The 27,800-nt window shown below is 38.8% G+C and overlaps 1 protein-coding gene across 50 annotated transcripts in view; it reads right to left on the reverse strand.

Annotated features, from left to right (window-relative positions):
• MBNL1 (muscleblind like splicing regulator 1) overlaps nucleotides 1-27,800 on the reverse strand; it is a 180,346-nt gene that overhangs the window by 21,382 nt on the left and 131,164 nt on the right. For 32 of the 50 annotated variants that reach the window (XM_067033555.1, XM_067033547.1, XM_059065611.2 and 29 more), the window contains 2 exons: nucleotides 19,761-19,931; nucleotides 9,226-9,417 (listed from right to left, as the gene is read on the reverse strand). In XM_067033555.1, the coding sequence (XP_066889656.1) occupies nucleotides 9,226-9,417; nucleotides 19,761-19,931 (363 nt within the window). Of the gene's footprint in view, nucleotides 1-9,225; nucleotides 9,418-18,606; nucleotides 18,718-19,760; nucleotides 19,932-27,800 lie in introns of all 50 variants that reach the window. The other 18 variants (XM_067033549.1, XM_059065603.2, XM_067033544.1 and 15 more) reach the window with 1 other exon arrangement.

Genomic DNA, 27,800 nt, shown 5'->3' on the forward strand with positions numbered 1-27,800 from the left:
TGCTCTTACTTCATGCTTCAAGGATGTTTCCGTTTTGTTTTTCACAAATCTTTTCACAAACTGAGCGAATGCAGACCCTGAATACTCATTTTTGGAATTCATCAAGGGGACAAAAGGGGGGGAACCCCGTTGTGATTTAAAAAAACAAAGATTTTCTTGGATTTAAGTGCATGAAATGATCACATTTAATTCTAGGCATTTCCCCCTTTTACATCCATATCTCATTATTGAGGAAAGTGCTTCCTTTTAAAAAGGTCTCTATAATTTGTAGCGTGGTATATCTTAAAAATAGCATTATAAACGACATCTTGCACCATTTGGAAACCTCAAGCTAGCTAAAGCACTGCATTCCACATAGCAATGAGCCAACTCTATTCATCACAATTTATGTAATTTTTAAAAATTATTAAATAACTACTCTGTACCAGACACTGAGAGATATTAGGAATACAAAAGCAAAAGCGGTAAAGCTGTTATCCAGAACTATTGTCCTCCACTCTCACTGTGGACTGGAATCAGCTGTGCAGCTTTCTACACCACAAATCCCCACTCACTAAATTAGACCCATCTAAATAGGAAGAGAGGAACATTTAAATGAAGATAAAAACTCTTCACAGGGCTTCCCTGGCGGCGCAGCGGTTGAGAGTCCGCCTGCCGATGCAGGGGACGCGGGTTCGCGCCCCGGTCCGGGAAGATCCCAGATGCCACGGAGCGGCTGGGCCCGTGAGCCGTGGCCGCTGAGCCTGCGCGTCCGGAGCCTGTGCTCCACAACGGGAGAGGCCGCAACGGTGAGAGGCCCGCGTACTGCCAAAAAATAAAACAAAACTCTTCACGTATATATGTAAAATTATGCTAAATTGATACCACAGCATAAAACAAAAAAGCTACTTTTCTGTTTAAACAAATCTGTGTCAATGCGGCCTCATCCAATAGGAAACCATCTGTGTTCGGACACTACTGCTGTTAGCTCTTCAGTAATTCCTGCTTTCTCGAATATGCTCGCAAAGAAACTGGCAGAACTGAACCAACACTCTTTTCCAATTTCTCTCACTCTTTGCCACACCGACAAGAAAGAAGATCTGAAGGTAGTCTATCTGTAGGATCTTGAATAACTATTAAAATCAAAGGTTTGCAATTTTTCAAAAACAAATATGCCAGTGCTGGTGCCAGAAATTTGAGCATCGTTCTCCCAAAATATAGCCTGAGTGCCAGGCTGACTTTGACTTTTTATTTCTCTGTCCATCTCAACGCTCTTTTTATTTTCAGGGACGTGAACGTAAAATCAGGTTGCATAAAGAGGATCATTCTAAGACCCCTTATCGTCCCTCTCCATTTGCTTTATGCATGTGTCAGTGTGGTTTGTATAGCTTAATAATTGGTTTATTACAGTTCTGTACGCTTTACTGTCTTGCAGGATGCATTGAGGGAGAATTCTAAAGAACATTTAAGCGGAGTTGATAACTAGCAGTTAACTCAGAATTTTGTTCCTAAATCCAGCCTTTTCTGATGTTCCAAGAACTTAGTTAACTGTTTTTGCATGATACACATTTGACTGTTTTATTTTTTTTTTCCAACTTAAGGTTCCTCCTGACAAGAGAAATGGAACAGAAGAAATATACTGAAATAGCTGTTCTCCTATTATTCTTGCCTTTGAAAAAAATAGAGAAGAAATTGAAAATCTCTTGTGAAAACTGGTACCGGTGAGAGCTACAAGGCTAGAGGGGCTAGAGAAGTTTGCCAAGCTTTGGATGTATATATGGATTGTTGGGTACCTATCCAAACAGAACAAACTTCCCAGAACGTTTCAAACAGATTTTTCTCTAATAATGACCATCAATAAAATGGGATCTATCCCTTGACTGCTGAGTATGGGTTTGGCCCGATAAACTCAAGAAAACTTTAGACTGCGTTCCTTCCCCCAAAGAAACCTCTTAGCTGTAGTGCTGTGTTACCAATTATAATTGACAGAAAACGTTTCAACAAATCGAACCTTATAATTCAAATCAGGCTAAGAAACTGCGTAATTTACCATACAAAGAATTTGGAACAAAGAAGATAAAATTAAATTTGAAAATACTAACAACATTATGGCTCTCTTTCCTATTCTCATCCAATCTTCTGCACGAACATATTTTTCAAATAGTTGTAACTATAGTATGGCTATTACTTGGTGATCTGTTTTTGCTCAACAATGTAGCATAAGCTTTTTGTTTGTCTGTCTTACTTAGTAGTGTCCTGAGTCGTCATTTTTGCTGGCTGCATCAAATTCCATAAAAATAGATGTGTACAATATAAGTAACCCTTTCAGAGAACATCTAGATTATTTCCAATACTCCCATATTACAAATAACGTTGCAAAGAGTATATTCATGACCACGCTCTAAAAACTCATTCCCTAAGGATAAATGTGCAGAAATGTCATTAGTGGGTCAACATATATAAGTACTTTTTACAGTTTGGTAAAGTGGTTTTCAAATCTAGATGAAAATAATTCCATCTACTGGTATTAGCTAAACACATAACGTGCTTCAATCAAAAAGAATGTAAGTCTGAGTACTTATAATGTACTATAAGTATTAAGGCAGTTGACCTATACACACTATTATATATAAAATCGATAATTAATAAGGACCTACTGTATAGCACAGGGAACTCTACTCAGTACTCTGTAATGGCCTCTATGGGAAAAGAATCTAAAAATGAGTGGATATATGTATACATATAACTGACTCACTTTGCTGTACACCTGAAACTAACACAACACTGTAAATCAACTAGACTGCAATTTTAAAAAAAAGTATTAAGGCAGGATTTGCTTTGGAAATCAGGTTCAGTTTTTTGCTTTTACAGTGAAAACCGTCATTTCAATAAAAATATTCACTGAAAACATTAAAGTACTAAATTCCATTTCCAGAAAAACACCTTTGGCACATAAACTTTAAATAATCAAAAGAAAAAGCCATCAGAAAAACTTCCCAAGGAAATCGAAATTAATTCTACATAAACCTTCTTTTGTTAATTAAATATCAGTAGTAGGGTAGAAAGAGAATAGAGTTTGAAACGATAAATTTTCGGTTCTGTCTAGTGTTTATATTTACTAGCTCTGGAATCATGAATACTGAATAAGATAATGTACAGATAGCTTAAAACACACTATACAAACCTGGTTAAACAGTTCTGTTATTTGATCTCAATTTCTATAAACATGACAAACATATTTCGAAATGGTCAAAATAATAATAGGTTGTATAAGTAGTATTAAATCCATCATTACTTTGCAAGTGAAGGCTTGAGAGTATAAGGAAATTAAGGTCAATGTATGCACTTATTCAAAACCAGGCTAACATTCAAAGCAGGAAGAGAGGGGCTAATTGTAACAGGGAAAAGGGACTCTCAGGGCACTTTAATACTTTGGGAAGTCTATTTAAACCTAATGGCCAACATTAAGGAGCTTATTCAAGGACATACATACCCGCTGTTCCAACAGTAAGCATCATGGACTTTATTAAGTTTGAGCTAACACAACACTTTACAGAAGAAATCACTGGATAATCAACAATTTTATCAAAGAACCCAAAGCATTACAGGTCATGAATATACAATCTAATACAAAGAAATTACCTGTGTTTTCAATGCAAAAAGAACTCAAATATCCACATCTTAAAATTCTGGTGATTAGGGGAAATGATCTTAGTTAATTGTTTGTAAAATTACATTCCCAAGATAAATATCTGATGATGCGAGATCTAGTTTCAGTCTCTTATTTGATAATTGTACAAATTTGGTCTACCTGAACCTCGTTTTATAAAGAATGAAGAAAAAGACATCTACTTTAGCTACCTCAGAGAATTTCTGTTAAGATCAACTGGGAGTTTTCTTTGAAATCTAAAAGGTGGAACCTATCATTACCACCAAGCCAGTGAAGACAAGCATATTTCTATAGATGATAGAGCTAAGAATTTGTCATTTGACCTTATGTAATTTAAAAAAATCAAATCTGAATATATAGGAATGACGAACTAAATAAAAATTCCCATTATATCCACTGCCAGGTTTTCATTGATTCATTTCTATGCATGACAGGACATCTGAAACAAGCTCATCAATATGCTAAATGTTCAAATCTATAGTTACCTTTATTACTCCTTCTAAATAACTGCAAAGATAGGGACATTTTAGCTTTAATTCGTATGAAGAAATTGGTGGAAAAACAGCAAATGTGAGTTGGCTAAGCCAGGATTATCAATTCCCTTATTTTAAACAACTTACAAGTCTATCATCTCTAAAACAAAACTCAAACTAATCACAGATAGTAACAATCGACAGAGACTAGATGTTTTAAATGGGGGGGTGTGACCACATTTTAGAGAGTCATTCTAAAGCCTTATTACAATTTAAAAAAATGTAGACTACATAGACCTGTGTGCACACAACTCAATATTTCTTGGTAATTTTCTAAAGAAATTAAAATATCATACAAGCAGTAGCCACACTCTCTACAAAAATACGGAAGTAAAATAATTCTATCAATAAGCCTTCCTTTTTTTTTTTGCGGTGCGTGGGCCTCTCACTGTTGTGGCCTCTCCCGTTGCGGAGCGCAGGCTCCGGACGCGCAGGCTCAGCGGCCACGGCTCACGGGCCCAGCCGCTCCGCGGCACGTGGGATCCTCCCGGACCGGGGCACGAACCCGCGTCCCCTGCATCGGCAGGCGGACCCTCAACCACTGCGCCACCAGGGAAGCCCAATAAGCCTTTCTTATATTATTAAAAGCATTTGCTTTTCTAATCTTATTTTGAATTGCACCTTTTATATGCAATAGATCATGACAAATCCATTAAACACCTATAATAATGTCATGTAGGAATGCCTTTCACTATCACTTGAATCCACATTTATCTTTAAATGCTCTTTTTTTGTGTAGGCAGTAGGTATCCTATGTTTCTATGCCTATATGAAAAAAGTCCCTAGACTCTTCTGTGTCAGTAAGTAGTGGAAGCATTCAGTATCCAGTGGTCTGAATTAGAAATTCATGTCATGATTACCTCAGTAGAATAAAACTTTCGGCACATGAACACTTTATTTTAAAACAAACTTTAACTGAAACGTATCGGAAGCCGAGTGGTTTGCTCACCTTTCCTGGACTATGTCATATGTTTTTGTCATAAAGACTACTGATATAAAAACGATGTAGTCCACGAAATGGCAATCTCATGTCTCCATCCGCATATGAAATATGTGGCCACTGGTTTGTTTTTTGTTTGGTTAATGCTGTTATGCAGTATAAATTACCCTAAAAATGATCACCAATTGCTTAAAATATTTCATAATGCTGGACATTGTGTTCTCAGCAATTTCACAAAATGTGGAATGCTCAATGCATTGGAGGAGGAAGATTTTTGTACACAAGTAACTATACATGAGGTAAATGATGAAAAGTTAAGACTTAAACAACAGGTGCTGGCATCCCCTGGAACGGGTATTTTATAGAACATTCGCATCTAGAATCACCTGGCAGATCTGTACAGAGGATTCCAGAGACCCGCTAAAGACCCACCAAATCAGTCTGTGGGGATGAGGCCCTGCATTAAAAATGTTTTTTTTAGCTTTTAATTTTTTTTGTTTTTTTTTTGGCTGTGCTGTGTGGCTTGTGGGATCTTAGTTCCCTGACCAGGGCTAGAACCCAGGCCCTGGGCAGTGAAAGCCCCAGTCCTAACCATTGGACCGCCAGGGAATTCCCAGGCCCTGCATTTTTCACAATCACCCCAAGTGATTCTAATCACAGTAAAGCTTGAAAACCATTGCTCTAGGACTAGGGGCATGAACTAGATGCCATAATTTGTAGCTGGAATGTTCAAAATGTAAACATGTTCTCAAGGAGAGTGCTAACACACGTTTAAAATGTGTCATATTTTATCTCTTCTGTTACATTACCCTAAGCTCTGAATAAGGGCATGTATCGGTCTGTGATTAATTAATTGATTAACTGGTTGACTGACTCATTTATTCCTTCACTGACCAAGTTGCTGGACACCATTTATGAGCTTGGCACTATTCTGGTGGACCTTTTCTTGTTGTTAATAACACAGCTGATAACCTTTTAAGGCTTCAAGATATTCCTTACAACAGTTTTTACGTGAAAGATGTTCAACAGTTCTTCACTGGATATTGTTGAATAAACAAGAGAATAAATGCATTCATGGATCCTTCTTGTACCATAAAAAATGGTGTGTCAGTGAAAATAAGTCAAACAATGACTTCTTTAATTACCAACTCTTTGTAATGAAGCAAAGATATGAGTAAAAACCTTAGTCCTTTCCAGTACCTACAGATTTTAACAATTTCTTAAAATAATCATTGAAAATGACCACTACTTGAAAATTACACAAAGGCATCCCAAGGTCACAAAAGAGAATTTTAAAAGCCTCATTTCAGTGACTGATATTCAGGAGATTTGCTTCTCTTTAGAGAAAACCCCGAAGACTGAATTTTACAGCACAGAAAGTATGCAGCTACAAGGTCTTTTAAAAGATATCCAACAAAGAATGGTTAATATGAAAAGTGACAGAAAGCTTAGGTGTGTGTGTTATTTATACATTAAATACCTTTTCAGTAGTTTGTGGCTGCCATTAAGCACAGGAAAATGACCTAAATTTCACCTAGAATGTTCTAGCTGGAGGTGATCTTAGAGATTATCTGGTATATTCCCCTAATTTAATATGTGTGGAATATGAAGCTCAGAAAATATAAAAAACTTGACCTATGCTTACTCCCCTAACTAGCAAAATCACCAGCACTAATTCTTGGAATCGATTCCTGTTTTTCAATTGAACCTTTTTTGTAGTAGCACACTGGGTACTATAAATATGAATTTGTGTTCATTCTTCTAAAGTGAACCAGAAGGCTGATACCTACCAAGTCTTTAACTTCTTCATTGCCTATTTTGTAGCCAAAGAGAGAAAGAAGTGGCAAGAAGAACTGGCCAACATTTTAACTGATTCAAAATCTGTTCACCTCAAAAGGAACTCAAAATTCTAAAATGTACTTGGGAGTTCCATGAGTTAAAAATAGAGTATAGATTTAAACCCCAAATAACTAAATGTGTAAATTAACTGTGTGCACTTACTGCCGTGTCTTTTAGACTCCAAGATGTAGTGCAATTAGCATGAGAGGAAATACCCTGAAGACAGAAGTGTCTAAAATCACAAGTGCTGGCAGAAAGGTGCCCCTTAGCTTCACATTGCAACATCCTAACAGGTTGTAACTGTGACATTGAGTCAGATCCCGTGAAGGAGAATAAGGAAGCTGCCCTACCATCAGGTATTTAGATAAGTGGAATTGGGCTTAAAAGGAAATGACAGCCATTGCAACAGTAGCCACTCGCTTTGACTATGGGAAAGGAAGACAGACAAAATACTCAATGTTGCTTCTTGCAAAAGAAGAACAAAACAAAACAAAAAGACAGAAGTCTTCATTTTAACTAACCACCATACAAAATATAACCAATTACAGACTACCTAGAATTGTGGGAGGATTAGTTTAAAAGAGTTCTGACCACACGATCAGCCTTTTAAAGAGGTTCTTTGACAGAGGTTTAAATAGAGACGTTCTCAGCTTTATGAATATCATCTCCTATTAATAATTAACTCTATCAAGTTCATCTCAGGCTGCCTATTTGGTTCCCATTAAACAATCAACAATTACACATTATGAACCCAGGGTTTGCTTCAGAAAGGTCGGCTGGGGGAGGGGGGGAAGGGGGAGGGATGATTCTTACCTTGAGCATCTAATAATTTTTAAATATTTAAAATTTCTTAAATTTCCTCCTAGTTTATCTGCAAACAGCATTAGTTAATCATTGAGCAAGAACAATTGTGCAATGACAAACCACCCACAAGTCAAGGTGTTATCTCTAGCACACAGCAGAGTCCTTGGCGGATAGAGGGCATGCAATTAAGTCTCAACATCCTTCCTGAGTTCTCCTTGTGGAACTCTTGTAATTAGTAGCTTTTTCCAAAACGGTTCAATGAAAGGTAAAAAATAAGCCTAAAATAAACAAACAAAGGAAAACTCTAAAGGGAACATACAAGCCAAAATTTGCTGCCTCCTCTTTGTACTATCACCTGTATGGGAAGGGAGAGTAATATACTAGGTGTTTGAAAATGTAGTTCTGAGTGCATACCCTGCGGGAACATCCTACCCACCGTGACCTTGAATAAGTTATGTTACATCTCTCTCCATAAATTCATCACCCTGTTAAATGGAGTTAATGATAGTATCTTCCTCATAAGATTGTTTTGGGGATTAAATGTGTGTTGCATACGAAGGGGTAACGCTGTGATTGGTAAATAGTAAATAAGCAATAAATATCAACTATTATTATGACCGTCAAAAAGATGGTGGCGGTTTTAACTACTCTGAAATCTGAGATCCTTTGTAGTGCATGCAATGAAACTTAATAAACAAAAAACTGGTGCTTATTAAATAAATTCCTGCTAAACTGATAAATTATTAGAGTCAATTATGTTCACACAATGGCCTTGTTTTCCTGCTTTCTCAGTAATTAAGACACGTAAAAGTTCTCAGCACTAAGTATTGCCTCATGCTAACCAGGGAAAAGAGGAAGAGCTCATTTGCTCTTTATATGGACACCAATGCTAGATTTGAGAGCTTCAATGTACGGTAATGTTGCCATTTTCCCCCTTCATCTAGAGTTTACCAAGTTCACTAATTTACAGCCATGCTAAAATTCTCAACAACCACTTCAACGTAAGATTTGTATCTTTATGTTTCCTGTAGCAAAGTACATACATCTGATCATCCTTGACTCTAAGACTGAGAGCATCACCCAATTTACAATTTAAAAACTTATAATCACATTTCACAAACAACGCTGCCTTGCTATTCCAACCAAACTACTATGAGGCTTATGAGGAAACTTGCAACGATAAATTTTGAAACAGTTTGTAGATAGTAACTAAATAACATCTTTATGAGAGCAAGCATCACGGGGACTACCCATTATTCTACATACGGATGTTGTGGCTTCTATAAATGTTACATTCATCAAATACAGCATATCTATATTCTAGCCAAAGGCTCCAAACACTAAACCAAAACCTCTGCTTTGAATTGTTTTTAACCTTTATGGCCCTGGAAGAAATAAACAAAGAGCACACTCTGAAATTTAGAATGGAATACACAAAGACACCAACGAATCACTCCTACCTCAAGTCTGTCTGTCCGCATTAATTTCTGTGCAGCTGCTGCAGGTACAGGGACCCCAGGATTCCCCGTAACCAACATTGGTGCGGTCGGCAAGATCTCTGCTGGAACCAGGCTTGGGGAAACAGGTCCCAGGTAGGGATTAAAGGCTGCTGATGCATTGGTGGCTAAGCTTGGTGCAACTGAAAACATTGGCTGAAAAATAAAATACAAAGCAAAATTTAATCGGCAGGTCTTGGTTCAAAGTTGATATCCTGCAATTATATATCTATCCTCCATCCATGTATCCATGCATCCATCCATAATCCATTCTTCCTTTGCTTCCTCTTTCCCTCCCTCCCTCTCTCCAGTTAACAGTATGTGTATTTACTCTCATTTAGGATAAGAATGTTTCTTAAAATAAGCATTCATCAAATCAATGTTTTCCTAAAATACAATGGGTAAAATTGTCCATTCAATTTTCCACTGGGATTTTGAAGCTTGGGGTCTATAATACTTGCAATTTCTTTTTGAAAAATAGCTCAACCATTCAATACAGAAACTTCTTGTGGTTACCTAATCTCTACCTTTGTCCTGATTTAATCCTGGAAACTTGTCTAAGAAATACATTTCATAATTGCTATGTCAGATGTACTTAAAAGATCTGTTTACAACTGTTAATAGGCTGCAAGTGTCCTATTATCTAGAATAAATAAAGCAGAACTTACAATGGATAGCAGAATTTCACAGTCAATGTAAACTGTGAATAAATCTTATGGGATACATGAAAGGTGATGATGACACCATTTCTTTTGAGCATGTAAGATAAAGTATTTGGCATATATATTTGTTGCAGGTTTTCCTGGGGAAATTATGTATCTTCCATCACCCTATTACACCTTTGTGAGATACTTAACGAATTCAGCTTACTAGGGAGAGACTATTCTGAAATGTGAAGTCTGAAAAAGAACACTTCTAAAGAAATGCATTATGATTGCTCAAGGAAATACATATATAGTAGCAATGAATAAAACGCTACAAGAAAGATTTTTTTTTTTGCCAGAAATGTTTTCATGAATATACTGAAATGGTTTCTATTTGTTGATATGAAAATTTGCATATCAGGAAATATATCTGTCTTTGAGTAAAATTAAATAATTTCCCTGAAATCTATTTTAACAATGTGCTTTTCCAGTTTTCAAAAGATAACCTAGCACAATTTTCCACCTTATTGGTGGTAAATTTTCAACTTCCTAATTCAATGGAGTTTTCATTCTCGATGGTTAATGCTGTGTGTAATAATAATGTTTGTTTCCAAAACACAAAAACAAATGGACAAAATGGTTCCTGTTCTTTAAGGTAATTTTAAACAACTTGTTATCTTTACCCTGTAGTAAGGAATAGAATCACAGAAATATCTTTTAGAAACAAAGGGACATGAGAATGTCGATAATTCTTCCCTCTGATAGGAATAAGAAGTTAGAGGACCCCGGAGTTTATTTAGTATTCAAGAGAGTTTTGGTGTAAGGTTTTATGCAATCAAGATGTATATGTTACAAAAGTAATTCTTATAGCTCAGAAGAAATATCTTTAAAAAAATAAAATATATCCTTTAACTAATTTGGCCCTGACTCATCCTGTATTTAGAAGAGTAAAACAGACTTCAAGTATTCCTTTTTTCTTGGGGCAGTGGTTCTCAATTATGGGTGATTTTGTCTCACAGGGGACATTTTGCAATATCAGGGGACATTTTTGGTTGTCACAGCTGGGGGGGTGCCAGCTGCATCTAATGGGTAGAGGCTGCTAAGTGTCCTATAACACACAACAGTCCCTCGTAACAAAGACTTATTACACCCAGCCCCAAATGTCAACGGTGCTGAGGCTGAAAATTCCTATCCTAAAGGATACAGCCTTCTCGTGACTTCACAAATTGTTTTAGGACAAAATAGTTGCAGCTAGCATATCCAGTCTTACTAAGAAGACCATGTAATGTAGAGTATTTAATACATAATTTGATTTACTGGGGTGAATAAACAATATACCACGGATTCCATCGATAGCTTCAAATTTAAATAATTATTGTGCCTCATGTGTTGGTGGTTTGAATGCCACGGTTAGTTGCCCCGCCAGGTCGATGGCTCTTGATGAAGTCGCCTAAAGTAATACCTCCGGTCCCCAGTTCCATCCCTGCCCAAGGCAGCTACCCCAAAGACAACAGGAAACTATTGGGGGTTCCAGATATTAACAATCAATAACCTGTCAGCAACTGGGGCCCAGAGCAATCTCCATCTATCAGCAGTTACTGATTCAAACAGCAGCTGATCTGATACTGCTTCGCTGATTGCCGGCCTGCCGAGGCAGCAGCGACACAAGAGCTGTGACCTGTATAGTAAATACCTGTTGAACTTGGATCTCTATTCAGAAATATTCAGGTTAAACTTACACTGTTACGTACTGTCAGACACAATATGTGACATTTCAGCCAGAAAAACACTCTAATTTTTCTCTTAGATATTTAAGAATTATAAGAAATTTAGCACAGAAGACTAAAAGACTAGTTTAGAATATGGAGAACAGAGCTAGTCAATGTTAATTCTTGCTATGAATTAATATGTATTTCCAGAGAGGGTACTTTAAATGTATATGTATACTTCAGAAAGTTACTGGGATGTTTATGTCACTTTGCTCAATCTACTATAATTGTTTAGAAGCAGAGGTCAAACTGACAGACTGATGGAGGGAGGAAAAGCATTCTTATTTTAAGAAAATAAGATCCATGGCCAGTAAAATTCAGCTCTGTTAAATATCACTGAATGCAACCAATTTATAATCTGCAACGCGTATAGTGTAGCAGTTGCGTATTACAGATAAAAGAATACTTTTATGAGATAAAAATACTCATTAACTGGAAACAATTTTTCCACTAGATTGTTTCTACAGAGTGGTCAACATGAATTAATCTTCTGACAATTCAGCAGAAAAAATTCAAATCTGAAGAACTTTAGGGCACTGTCCCCAAGTAAAACCTGCAGCAGCTTCTAAAATTCTAAAACATCAACCATTCAACAAACATTATCGCCGACTGCTCCCTCTCCAGATAAAGAGTTATTAGCCGAACAGGCAGACAATCGATGATAATAGCTCTATACTTTGAAACTGGATTCTAACAGCTGCCCAAAGAACCCAGTGAAGTGCAGCATCCCTTCATTTCTTTTGCATTTCTGTAAATCTGTCATGCCCCTTTTTCAAAGAGCGCCTTGCTGGAGGTGGGTCACCATCAGAATGCTCTAATCAGATTAGCGAAGCACTTGAGCTGTGGCACTGCCAATTCTCTATCGCAAAAGCCATCCTGCAGAGGATTCAGCAGAATCGCAAAGACGGATGCGAATACAATGGTATTATCAAGCAGCATCCTATTTTCTCCGGAGTAACCACAGGATAACATAACTATGTAATTGACACGTGTATCTGATACTGACTATATCCTTGTAATAATGATTTACAGATATCTTTGCTCCCAGAAGGCATAAAAGGCTGGTTTATGATTGCCTTTTGCCAGTGAACATCCCAAGCAGAGACAAACAAACTGCAATCTTACTAATGCTGGTGCATTTATGGGCTAATCACTTGTTTGTTTTAAATGAGACATTTGATTCCATTACGGTAATCAGGCTTTATTATGAATGAAAATGTTATTCAATTTCACATTATGACCCTCGTTAAATGTGTGCCAACGTGATTATTACACTAATTCTATTTATTGTGTGCCAGGCATTGTGCTAAGCGCTTTACCTATGTTATTCTATTTAATCCTCATAAGAGTAGAGTATAAACTCCTTGGAGCAAACGAAAGCAAAAGCTCCGCTGCTTTTGTTACAAGGAGGAGGGGATACATGTTTAGTTCACTACTAAATTCCCAGAACCAAGAACGGTGCCTGGCACACAGTAGGCCCTCAATAAATACACACTGAATAAGTGTTTGAGTGAGTGAATGAATGAATGAAAGCGTGAATAAATTACAGCCTTGTCAGGTGGATATTATTAGTTTCATTTTGCAGATGAGGGAAAGGGCTCACAGAGATTATGTGCCCATGGTCACCGATGAGTGCACGCAAGGCCTAGGATTTAGACAACGGTGTGTTTTAAGTCCAGGTGGTTCTAAACCCAGTGGTTCTCAATGCTGGCTGTCCAACAGAGTCACCTGGACGACTTGAAGCCCAGAACTCCCTGGCACTCTCTACTCATCAGAAGCTCTAGGCAGCAGTATTTTTTAAAGCTCCTGGGGAAATCCGAGTCCATATACTATGTGGTCTTCTACTATTTAAATACAGAAATAGGCCCAGTTTTCAGGTTCTATGTGAGGTCTCTAAGCATATGTGCTTCCTATGGCTCCCTGCTTTTTTTTTTTTTGCGGTACGCGGGCCTCTCACCGCTGTGGCCTCTCCCGTTGCGGAGCACAGGCTCCGGACGCGCAGGCTCAGCGGCCACGGCTCACGGGCCCAGCCGCTCCGCGGCACGCGGGATCCTCCCGGACTGGGGCACGAACCCGCGTCCCCTGCGTCGGCAGGCGGACTCTCAACCACTGCGCCACCGGGGAAGCCCCTGCTCCCTGCTTTTGAACATCGTTTTCCCTCCACGGTGAAGGTTGCTCCTGTCCAGCCCAAATGTTTAATTCCTAATTAGGCTTCAAGAATCAGGACTGTTTCTCAAAGTTGGCCCTGATCCACGCACACCTCCAACTATGAAGGGGCTCTTCCTACCCTCTGTCCCTACGTAATTCTTCGTCACTGGAATTCAGCATTGATCTCACCAGGTGTGTTTACGTAACCGTCTCTTGTACTTGGGCTCTCAGAGTGCGGCCTCGTGCGCTGTGCTTTGTCCACTTTGCACATCCTGCACTTGGCATCTATACAGGTCCTCTACAGACATCTGCTTAACAAATATCTTTATGGATTTGCTGTTTTTCTCTGCCACAGAAACTAACTAGCAAATAGATTAAATATTTTCTGGTATACATGTTTGAACATTAAAAAAGATTTAGTGTTATTTCCTCTGAATCTCAAATTTTAATCATTAACTTCTTGAGTATGCTTATTTAAAATTTAATTTGTTTTATTTTTGTTCGTCACTTTTTTTAGATTGAACTAAGTTTCGTTAACATACTGTTACCATGCTGTAATCTTGCAAATATCCTAGGGATTCTAATTTATTTTAAAACACTGTGTGAAACAGTATTTGTTTTGCATATACAATGTTTGCCATTTTAAATAAAATAGAGGGAGTATATAAAACAAATAATATATACTCAGTATGTGCTGGGATTTACAGAACACAAATTTTAAGTCAGATTTTTCTAGATTTTACCTCTGTGTGTGTGTGTGTGTATGTGTGTGGCGGGGGGCGGTGTATGTGTGTGTTTGTGAAGGTCAAACGTGTAAACAGGGAAAAATTAAGCTTTTTAAAAAAAATTTACAGCACAGAATCAAGGTATATAAAACCATGCTTCTGGGTAAGCACAGCCCTGTACAAGAGCTATAAACAGTCTCTGTAAACAATTATTTTGAATATAAACATAGAGCCAAAAGCTAATGGGAATTATCAACAAATTTACATTACAGTGTCTTTTCTTCTAAGAAGGTAGCACGTGACTGGAATGAAATGAGAAATACTGTTTTAAACTCTGCTTCTAGACTGACTTGCTGACCGGGCAAATCAAATGCCCACTTACTTTAGTCTTAATTTCACATTATACTTCAAGCGACTTTTACTGAAGTAATCAACATTTAAATAAAGAAGATCCACTTCTAGCCCTCCAAGAAGAAAGGTATCAACAAATATGGCCCTGGTGCCTAAGATCCAGGGGCCATTCTCACGCTGCTTGAGGAAGTAGAGACTCCTTGACAGAAACAGGCAGTAAGACGGGCAGGGTGGATGAAATAAGACTCAGGGTGACCGACCTGGAAACATTTTTACCAGAAACACTTGGGGATAAAGCAGCCTTATCTCAACCACTAGTTGGATAAACCAGAATGTAAAAAACACTAAAAAACAATTTAAGCATTCTAGGTGTTCCTGGAAGTGTGACAAATGATGACTTCAAAGCTTTCAGGAACCAACCGCCAAAAAAGGGCTTGGATATGAAGTGACAGCAAAGGCAAGGCGACGGAAGCAGCAAAGGAGCTCCTAAGACTTTAGCTAAATCCAGTAACTTTGAATTTCTCTATCCCTAGCCTACTTCCAGTTCATGAAATGCATAGGGAATTCGACATGAGTCTTGTACCTCAGAGTGGCTAGTGTGTGTACCCTCAGGGCAGCTGCCATGGGAGATTATAGATGGCCAAGGCCAGCCTTGGGGCACAGAGGGAAAGGCATGGGGAGGGGGGCACTGCTAGGGGACCTCCAGAGCTCAGATACACTCTTCAAAACACTGCTGATACAGACCTCTTCAAGGGCAACGCCGAGAACCTGGAGTCAACAGGATTTCTGGGAAACACCTCTCTGGGACGGACCACCGAAGAAATACACCAGATGCCTCCCAGTTGTGAGCCCCCAGGTGCAGTCTATGCTTGGTTATTTAGTAATGTCTTGTTAGAGTACCTGTGCATCAGATAGTGCATGGCAAAATAATAGTGGTTTTTTAAGTACTACCTAGAAAAATAATCCAGAAATTTTAGTTTTTTAATTTGGATAATTAAATACTATAGGTCCTCTATTTATCTTCAAAGATCGTACAATAAAGGAAGAGATGCTCTTTTGCATTTTTATTAGTGGTTTAGAAATGAGAATAGAACTAACACCAATTACTTGATAATTTACTATGCTAAATTTTAGTCAGTAGACATATACATTCAATTATTTATTTTCAACTACTTACTTTCCTATCTTATGAAATGGGAATAATTATAAGATTGGTAGGACCTTTCAAATAATGTATCTTAAAGTTCTCACGATACGTTGAAGAAGGTTGGTGGGGGGTGTTAAATGAATCCACCAAAGACCCAGAGCTGGCTGGCGACAGGTCTCCATTTAGTGTTTCTACAGCATGGACGCCAGAACCTGAACGGCCTGGGTGAAAATCCTGGCCCCGTTCCTCCCTCGCTATGTAACTTGGGCAAACTAGTTAATCTCTGAACGTCTGAGTCATCATCTCTAAAGCTGGATAATACTCCCTACTCTGACTGTACGGCTGTGAGGATTTATGATCTAAAATGTGCTGAGTGCCTTCAATGCCCTCAGAGTACTGTAATTACCTCCCTATAATGTTATGTTCTTTTTCAGATTCCTGGCTTGGTACATTTCATTACAACATACCCAAGCCCATGAAAACAAGAAACTCGCCTATACAGCCCTGCATTTCCCAGACCAGCCCGGTGTCATGTTCTGGAGATCTTAAATTTATAGACCCGGTCTCTCAAACTTCCTGAGACGTTGAAAACGCTGACTGGGTGGCAATGGTAGCTCTCTCCTGGTCCCAGCCGCGCCCTCATCAGGTCCCTGGCTGCCGCCGCTACCCGTCTACTAAGGGGCCTCCACCTGTGCTCCCCATTCCATGCTGCAGTCTCTATAATTGGGCTTGTGCTCTGGTTCCAGTTATAACTCCTTTGGACTCTGGCACAGTTAAACGACCACGAACCTCCGCCTGTTCTTCTCACGTTCGGGAGACTCTTTTCTTCATTCTTTCTTTCACTTATCCAGCAATTTTTTTTTTTTGGGGGGGGTTTTTTTTTTTTTTTTTTTTTTTTTTTTTTTTTTTTTTTTTTTTTTTTTGCGGTACGCGGGCCTCTCACTATTGTGGCCGCTCCCGTCGCGGAGCACAGGCTCCGGACGCGCAGGCGCAGCGGCCGTGGCTCACGGGCTTAGTTGCTCCGCGGCACGTGGGATCTTCCCGGACCGGGGCACGAACCCGCGTCCCCTGCATCAGCAGGCGGACTCTCAACTACTGCGCCACCAGGGAAGCCCTATCCAGCAATTTTTTAAGCCTCTGCTACATGCCAGGCATAATGCTAGATGCTTCTGAAACTGCTTAGACCTTGGCTAGCCTCTTGACCTCTTCGTGGTTCCTTCAGTTATGGTCTGGGGGCCAAACTGGCCGGCCCTAGAGAACGAAGATGCTTTACTTCCTTGACTAAAGGCCCGGTCACTGCTCGGCTATTCCTGACACTGCTGACGTCACGAACCTGCTCACAGTATCCTCTCTCCTTCGCTATCACTACTACCTGGGTTGGATCTAAGTTTATGCCGCGTCTTCAACCACCACCATCCGTCCGAGCGGCCGTCCTCTCTTGAGCGGCGGCCCTTTTCCAGCTTAGTCACCTGGCTGCTTCCAGCTGTTACAATCCCTCTCTGTAGGCCCAGCACTGAAGTTCCAGTAAAGCAGCTGGTTATGACCACCTTGTTTACTTCTGAAACTCCGTACCATTAGCCTCATCAAAACAGGGCTGACTACAAAAAACGATCGAAAAGTCTCAGGTGGGGTTTTGAAGGCAAATTTCCTGGATTAAAGCCTTCTCTACAGTCATTAAAACCCCAGATGCTTTAAAATTGAATAATTAAAATGACTGCTATACTCATTACAAAAGCGTCACTCTAAATGGAGTCTATTTTTAGACTGTGATCTCAGGATGCCTTTAGCAGAAGGGTAATTCCACATTCAAATCTAGTCATATCAGGGAAAAGGAACATAAAGCCTGAACGGCTCACAACTAATAAAAATAAATGCTCTGTCGAAGCAGAGAATTTTCCAACAAAAACACCAGAAAATGAGGTAATTTTTCTGATGGTTTCAGAAATCTGTGATTTGTTGATTTTTTTTTTTTTTAAACAACACGTATTTGTTACTAGCGTTTCAAACACGTGAGCATAAATGGTGTTTAGAGTTTGTCCCAGGTCTACATGTACGATGACTCTGAAATGGCCTTGAGAGTAAAACTCAAGGACTAACTCAGGAGACGGGCCAAGACTTCAGAGTGAGGAGCTCACTGCCGTGACCTCTTCTCTGCCATCTGGGAACCACACGTGCTGATCTCGGAGGTGCTCCAGAGTCACCGAGAGGGTAGAGCCCGCCGGTGAGCGCGCTTTAAATGTTTAAGTGGGACAAAGTATCTCACATCAGGCAGAGATATCATATCGACTATAGCAGCAGCCACCCCAAGGATTTATCAGATCTTTGAAACCATACGGGAGAGTCGAGTGTAAAAGAGAACTCTTGTCCTATATTTTATGCTAGAGACAATGATTAACCTTTTTTGTTTAACCAAATGGAAATCTTCATGCTATCCCAACACAGACATGTGAAATTAACAGGCGTCACAGAAATAAATTTAAGATATCATAGTTTTAACTGAGTCCCCAATAATGGAAAAAATATATCAAGTTAAAACAGACAGAATTATAATATTCTCTCACCTCAACTGTATAGTATTGATAATTGGTATCACTGCCGATTGGATTTGGAGATCCCTCCCACCTCGAAATGCAATCCCCCCCTCTTTTTTGGAATGATTGGTTCATTAAGTTCTAAGAGAGAATAATAATTACATTGAGTTCAGGAGTTAAAATGTGTCAGGAAAAAAATTAGTTAGCATACATGCTACAGTTAGCACACCATGAAAACGTGGGTCTTCACGTTTCCATGACCCCATAATATTGCATATAAGTCAGTGACAGGAATATTCCGATCATTGCAAATTTCAACATGCATTTAAATACACAACTACTATATCACGATTAACAATCAGAACATCTTTTGTAACCTAAAATTAGTTATGATATTAATCTCTCACATTTTTGTGGATAAATGTGAGAAAAGGTTATTCAAGTCATTTGTCACATACACCCACCTCCCAAATCCAAACAAGCAAATAAATAAATATGCTCAGAATCAAAGTTTACATACATACACGGCTCAGTAAACATTAAATCCATATGACCACCTACAGTTTATAAAACTTTGCTCTTTTCTTAAAAGCTCGTGGAGTTTCTGCCTCTCCTGATTAGTTCTCCTTTGATGAGACTGCGAGGTCCATGATATGGATTCACCACTGTCAGAATTTTCCTAGCATGTGTAACTACAAACTAGTTTCAATATAAGTTTAAAAGAATAACAAAGGCTCCCTTTCAAGAAAGAGAACTGTATAGATTCTCTTTAAGGAGGGAGGAAAGGGAAACATTTTCTCAAAATTAAAGATGATATACGCCAAGTTTTAAAATGACTATTACTGTTAAAGGTAGCCTGAAAATGCACCTGATCTATACTGATGGGTTTAACGACCATTTTAAAAAAGACCATTTAACATCTGCAAGCCACAGGATTTAATCTGAAGGGAGCTTTGAGGGGCAGACATGCTGTAATGTAGATTTCCCCATGATTTAGCCAGAAGATGAGTAACTTTACGGTGTGAAACTTGTTTCCAGGGTTTGACTGCTAGTTTGGCTAGAAAATGCCAGGTAACTGATACTGTTACCCATGTTCACTTGATCTAGCGCAATCGCCACTTTAACACTGAAAGTGGGCACTCGGAAGGACAGCCTTCAGGAACGAGAACTGAGAACACGCTTACCACGGGTTGTAATGGGGCACCGGGCATCATGGCGTTGGCTAGTTGCATTTGCTGGGCCAACATGGCCATGTTCTTCTGCTGAATCAAGTTATTGCGCCCATTTATCTCCAATTGCGTTTTTAAGTGGGGGGGTGGGTGAAGATATTTGCAGTTCTCCCTGGAGCAACGACCCTAAGAAACAAAAGCAGAAAATATCACCTTAAAAAAAGTAATAAAATCCACGAATCTTAAGAAAATCATTATGATGCAAACCCGTCACTTGAATCTACCGTGGGCCTTTCACACAATGAAAAAAAGTCCAAATCACCTTATTATACATTTCCAGTAAATAATGAATTCACTCAAGTGCATTGTCAAAATGAGATATTAAGACATGTGAAAAAAGTTTCAAGCTTAAAGAAGCTCCTGTATTTTAATATTAACACGAATATTTCTAGAACCAAGTTTAAAAATCTACAAACTGCCAGGGGAATACTAAAACACAGAATTATCAAATAAGACATTAGGCTCCTTCCATAACATCTTCTGGTTAACTTTAATGAACCCAAAAGAATGATGAAGTTTTACCATCTATTTTTACTTGTACTGAGTCGTAAGGAAATGAAATTAGAGGACTCAAGGCACACAGTCATATCTTCAGGAAAACCCCTTTACACGTATCTCACAAGAAGTAGCGTTAAAATTACTACTAAGCGTTATAAGCCAATATATTAAGAAATGTACAGATGAAAAGGAGGAAATTTCCACACATTCCTCACTGTGTATACAGATTAGTAAGTATAGTGAAACATTGGTGAAAAATGTAGCCTTTAACCTTTCAGTGATAAATCTAGTCTACATCACCCAAGAATTATAAAACAATAGAAACAGACATATTTACCCTCCAAAAAACTTAGGGTATAAAATGGAGAAAAAAAATAAGTTACTATAAAACAAGAAATGTGAATATACCTTCCTTTTGGGATGATTCTTCTCATCAAAATATATATTAAAGTCTGTATTAGGCAACACTGTCAGGGATTGACCCATATTATTTCAATATAGTATTGTCAAGTCATATTGATAGTAACTTATCTCAAGAATTACCATCTTGACAACTTCTTTCACCAATAAATCTAATTAGAACTGTTTGTGAGGGTAAAACAGATTTCATTGAAGCCATCAACCACCATCTTGAGCTTTCTTTGATTTTTCTAAGAAAAATCTATTTACCATAATTTGACCTTGTACTGTAAATTGACTCAGGAAACTGATGTTTATATTTGTGAGAAAATCTGTCACAATTCTAATTTGAATGATTTCTTTCTGGCTCGTTTTGATTAAGCTTTTTAGGGATAAGTTCATAAGTTTATATCACAGGATACTGCCTGTTATTTTAACAAGCTTTATGTAATAAAGCTTTACTAATAGTATTTTAAGTCAGGAGGCAGTAGAGAACAGTGGTCAAAAGCAAGGGCCTTACAGGTCTCGGGACCTGGGGTAGAGGCCTAGCTCTCTCACTCATCAGCTGCATGAATTGCATAAAAAACTAACTTCTTTAAGCCTCAGGGTTTTCATTCATTTCAAAATTGCTCTATAACCTACAAAAAAAATAAGTTTTTTTTTTTTTTTTTTTTTTTTTTTTTTGGTATGCGGGCCTCTCACTGTTGCGGCCTCTCCCGTTGCGGAGCACAGGCTCCGGACGCGCAGGCCCAGCGGCCATGGCTCACGGGCCCAGGTGCTCCGCGGCATGTGGGACCTTCCCGGACCAGGGCACGAACCCGTGTCTCCTGCATCGGCAGGCGGATTCTCAACCACTGCGCCACCAGGGAAGCCCAAGTTTATTTTTAAGATTAAGGAAGGTAATGTCTACGTCGCACCCTCGGTACTGCATGCATGGTACTCTCCGGGGAGTGCGGGAAGGTCAGAAGCTGCTGTTACCACCACTCCCAGAGCATTTTAAATCGTACACACAATAAGAGAAAACCAAAATATTGGCATGACGGTAATTTTTTATAATATTTATTAGTTATGGCTATTGATAAATTCACAAGTAACACTGACATGTCTATGACCTATTCCACCTGAAATCATCATGCTTGATATCTGTTGAGATCGTGAGTGTATTCGCGTAAAAGCATCTGGATGCAAAACAACTTTCATAAAAACGACACTTGGAGTCACAAGACGAACCACAGGGAGTGACTGGCCAACGTAAATAACTCATGGATGCCACATGGTCGGATTTCAGGGATAGCCAGTTGGGGTCCCTTCAAGAAAACCTGCTTTTTCAGTACAAAGAACAACTTGGCTCTAAGAGAAATTCTGCTTCTCAGTATCTCCACATCACATTTCTTACTCAGATTGGATTTATTTAAGTGCAGACAAGCAGGGTTATATCCCACTCTCAGGATTCAGTTACTGTCGATTGACTCAGATCAGTTTCTAGAGTGTTCCAGAAATAGCACAGAGACAGCCCTGGGCCCTGAACCCTGCCTTGTCAAACACTGACACTGGTCTTCCTGGCACTTCAGTCCAGTGCCTCCCTTGAACCCAAACCACCAGGGCTCTCCTACCTAGGAACACGGCCTGGATTGAAATACTGAAGGAGAGAAACCACGTGCAAACCGCCATATATTCTGTATCCCCGCATCTCAAAACTTTTAGTAGAAACTCGGACCTTCGGTTTTCGTGTTGTCTTTACTACATCTACTCAGGAAAAATGTCATTCTAGTTCATGTCCTACATAGGCCACCCTCCCATGCTTAGCTTGATGTGACTGGATTGCAGCTTCACTTTCAAAAAGCTATGTTCCTAAGAATCAACTGAAGACATTTTGTGGCAAAGGACAGAGACGACCAAGCCTCTTCCAAAGAGTTTGTGGCGATAGGTCTGGGGCCCAGGGAGCTACATTTTAACGGTATTCCAGGTTACTCTGATACAGCAGAAAACACTACAAAACCCACTTCTGCAAAGTTACGTGAATCTGTCATTGACATGTATGGATAAAATAACCGAGTAGCCTCTGCAATTGATATTAGACAAACTTAGCTTCTTAGGAAGGTCAAAACTTGTTTAATGCTTACTATGCTGCTGAATAATTGTGGGTTGACAAATAAAAAGGTCAAAAGCAAGTTAGAATAAACATCCTCTTCCAGAGAATTGCCTAAGCTCTGAGGAAGACCACCAGAGGTAATCGTTCTAGAGAGTTCAGGCAAATATGACATTGGTACCTCTCCACATTCATCCATCTCTGAGTTCCCAGCACTGTACCTCAATCAGCATTTGCAGAATGAATGAATGAACATACATTTCTTCTAAGTGCTTAAAGATGAATTCTACTGTAAATCCATTCTGGAGACAATGAAGGTAACAGAATAAAAACTAGATCTAACACCAAATTTCGACTCTGAGTTGTACTAACCTAATGATGCTTTTATTCCGAGGCCGGAGATTTGAACACACAATAAATAAAGCCTGCCACAATAAAAGGAGAAAAAGTAACACGAGGCCTGCAAGTTTCACTAGGGAGGAAGATTTGTGTAGGGATTCAATGTCCTTGGTATTTTAAAATCTATACAGTGACAATACATTCTAAAAACAGAAATTCAATCAGTATCTTGTACTCACATATGCAGATTTTTTGTATAGGAGCTACTACTCCGCGTCATCAGAAATTTCACCCCAAGACACAATAAACTGGGTTGCTAGGAATAATGCAAAAACCTGAAGAAGTTTTTATTCCGTTTTGACTGCTACATGCAGTTCCCCTTACTGCCATATAATTGTACATCTGATCAAACATAGCTTGGTTCAAACAACAGCTGTGTTACTTACTTGCTGTGTGACCTTGCAGAAGTTAGTTAACTTCTCAGAGTGGCCATAGCTTTCCTGTAAATAGTAACAACACCACTGACCTCACTGGTGATGTATGAGGATTGAACAAGATACTGGGCCAGCCTCATACATGGCTCCTGGTATAACAGGCTGGCAATAAATATTAATAATTTCTCTCTCTTTCCATACGTTATCAAGCTAATAACAAGCAGCAGTTGCTTAACCTAGCACCCTATCTGTTAAAGGTACTATAAATAATACAAGTAGCAAAACTCAGTGACAGTACATGCCAACCATCAAAACATAAGCTTTCCCCTTAATCATCATTTTCTATTTGCGACATCCACTAAGGGAAAATGCCATTCTAGTACATTTCTCACAGTGTCATGCTTCTACGGTTTACTTCTGTTGATGGCACCGAAATCTTATTTTCAGTGAGCTGGCCAGCTGACTAGCAGGCCACACTATACCGCCTATACCATAAATATCTTAAGACTCCATGCAAGGAGGCCTTTTATAATAAGTTAACACAACACAGATTCCAAAGACATCACTGTAATGCATATACTGTATATTTTAAGGAAACGGAGGAAGTTCAATAAAATATTGATCCAGAATGAGTCCATTTTTCTCTAATAATTTTTCTACATCTTTAAATATAAGTAACATGTCCAGAAGAAGTAAAAAATGTCCCCTTGTAGACCATTTGAGGCTAATGAGAGATTAAGTCATCATATCCTCAGTTTCTGAGGTTACAAACTGTTAAATTGCGAATTGAAGGATTTTCTCATTAGCCTTTGAAATTGGTACAAAGCGTGTGATTCTAACAAGGGAAGATGTACATTTAGATTAATTGAGCCTCCAAATAAATGCCTGGTTAATTTTTAAACATTATAGTGTGATTAAGTGTACTTTAAAGTGATTACACACATAGTACAAGCATATATAATACATATCTAAAAATGATATGTATGCGATGTGTATAGTGAAGTATAAATTGTAGAATAAAGATAAAAACTGAAAGAAACTAGAGATGGCAATTTAGAGAAATAAGAAGCTATTTCTCTGCTATTTCTAATATTTACTTAAGAACAAGCTAACAATCCGCATAGCACAGGGAGGTCACCTCTGTGCTTTGTGACCACCTAGAGGGGTGGGATAGGGAGGGTGGGAGGGAGGGAGACGCGAGAGGGAAGAGATATGGGAACATATGTATACGTATAACTGATTCACTTTGTTGTAAAGGAGAAACTAACACACTATTGTAAAACAGTTATACTCAAATAAAGATGTTAAAAAAAAAAAAAAGAACTAGCTAACAATCAAAAATAAAACATCTTACTTAGAAGCTGGCCAGACTTAATAAGACCAAAATAAAAAATCAAATTTGAAAACTGGAAACACTAATTTCCCATTTTTAGTTACACTTCTTCCATCTAAAATAAAAGGAATATAGTGACCTCTGAGGTCAGAATGTAAAAAGTCACCTTATTAAGTTGCCAATGGTGTAACTATGTGGTAGGATGAAAATTACTGAGTCACATTTGCGTAGACTCTGAAAAGAAAGGGGCAATAAAAAAATTATAGGGGTACCAGCTAATACTCATATGTCTTTTCCCACTTTCATTGGAAGTACTGGTTTTCTGGTAGACTGTTCAAACTGCAACCATTTAGTTCAATGGTTAAAACTAATATTTCCTTTAGAACAGCTGATATATGCAAATGTTTTGAAGCACTTTCTGAAGATATTCACTGCTCAGGTACTGGCCAGAAGCTCTGGCAAAGGAAGCTGGGAGCTTCCTATTGAAAACTGCTACTGGTTTGGGTTGGTTTTGGGTTTTTTTTTTTTCCCCGCTAAGATAATACAACTATCTCAGAAAAATTTTGCCAAAGGGGGAAAGAAACCCTTTGCAGTCAAGAAATATTGTTTCACGCTTTTCCAAAATGATGCTTTTCTATGGTTCTGCCATACTTTCAATTGATCAATTCTAAGGCAAGGGTGAGTAAATTTACATATATAATATTTATTTGAAAAGTATAAGTATCTAGTGGTAGGAAATGTATGGAAGTTTAAAAGGTGATTAAGAAAAAATTATATTTTATACACACACAAATATGCACACACATGCATATATGCTCAAGTGTTTTGTTTTCCTTTAGGGAATGAATATAAGTTTAATGAGCTCTAGGAATTACACTTTATTGGCTTTTGCAAATACTGAAAACAAATTAATTGCATCTAACACACAGGACATTGTAGCTCTTAAATGTATATATATCTCCTTACGATTCACTTGTTTCCATAAAGGACTTGTGTCAGCTTAAAATTTTTTTATTTTATTTATTTACTTATTTTAAAATTTTTATTTATTTTTTGGCAGCGTCGGGTCTTCGTTGCCGCGCGCGGGCTTCCTCTAGTTGCGGTGAGCGGGGGCTACTCTTTGTTGCGGTGCGCGGGCTTCTCATCGCGGTGGCTTCTCTTGTTGTGGAGCTCGGGCTCTAGGCACGTGGGCTCAGCAGTTGTGGCGCACGGGCTCAGTTGCTCCGCGGCATGTGGGATCTTGCCGGACCAGGGATCGAACCCGCGTCCCCTGTACCGGCGGGGTGATTCTTAACCACTGCACCACCTGGGAAGCCCCTTGTCAGCTTAAAAAACACACACATCCTAAAAAGAAGTTCAAGGTTTCTCAACCTCAGCACTATTGACATTTGGGTGGCTATCTCGCCATTGCCATTTTGGTGGCCAAGTCTTTGTCGTGGGGCCGTTCTTGCCCTTGGAGGATGTTTAGCAGCATGCCTGGCCTGCTAGATGCTGACAGCACTCCTGCAGTCAGTTATGATGGTCAAAATTATTTCTTGATATTGCCAAAACACCCCTGGGGGTCAGGGGCAGGCAAAACCATCTCCAGCTGTGAGTTATCCACTGCTTTATACCTAATGGACTTTAATGAAGGCCGTATTAGTCGGCTCAGGCTAATTTGGCATAACAAAATACCACAGACTGGGTGCTTTAAACAGCATAAACGTATTTTCTCACGGTTCTGGAAGTTAGAAGTCCAAGATTAAGGTTCTGGACAATTTGGTTTCCAGTAAGAGCTCTCTTCCTGGCTTGCAGACAATCACCTTATTATTTCCTCACAGAGCCTTTCCTTGGTGCCTGCAAGCAGAGAGCTCGCTCGCTCGCTGGTGCATCTTATAAAGACACCAATTCTGTCCGATCAGGACCCCACATTCAGGACCCTAACCTTAACTACTTTAACCTTCATTATTATTTCCTTAGAGGCCCCCTCTCCAAATACAGCCACACTGAAGACAGGACTTCAACATACAAATTTTACGGGGACACAAACATTCTGTCAGTAAAAGGAGCACACGTGATTTAAAAACTGCTAACCTCAAGTTTTTGGTAAGTAGCTTTAAATATTTCCGTTCTTACATTTAAATGGTAGGATCCTTTATTTGGGGAGTTTCCTCAAACATAAGATAATGGATTTGTACTATAAAACCTGGCTCTAAAGGAGGGGGTGGTTGACCGGGTTATTCCTTCCAATTTTGCAAAGTTCTAATAGCTGCAGCTTCCAAAAACTTTCTAACTATGAATATGGGAGGTTCAGTATTTGTTTGTTTTGGTTTTAAATAAAATTACTTTATTTAAAATAAAAACAAAGACTGTGGTATATCAAAGGCTAAATTCCAAAATCATATCAATAGCTCCATTCACTTGTTAACTGGAATACTGAAGAAACTGACTTTTTTTTAAGGGCAAGCAACATTTTCTTGATTTTATTTCCCTACAGAAAGTCTTTTCAGGAAAACTAAAAGTTAGACACGTACCCCCTCCTTCGGAAAAGAAGCTATTGAGAAAGATAAATTAAGTGGCCAGAGAACCCAGAAAAATAAAGATTTCTGACTGCCAACTGGAATTCTGGCAGACCCATAGTGTAAGCATAGTGTAGTTTTTAGTCATATGTAAATGGATACATGTGTACATATGTAATTATGCACACACATATATGTTCACCCCAATTGTATACCTATTTCTAAGATCACTGTATGCACTACAAACTCAGACTCTGCTTTTGCTGCAAATTTAAGAAACTTAAGATATATGACTAAAATTTTTATTTCATCCTTTGAGAAAACACATGAGGACTTTTAGAAACCTATAAAATAAAACCTAAAGGGACGCTGTACTATCATTTAGTAGAAATTCCTAAAGTAGCC

Source organism: Kogia breviceps, chromosome 5, assembly GCF_026419965.1.
Source record: "Kogia breviceps isolate mKogBre1 chromosome 5, mKogBre1 haplotype 1, whole genome shotgun sequence".
NCBI lineage: Eukaryota > Metazoa > Chordata > Mammalia > Artiodactyla > Physeteridae > Kogia > Kogia breviceps.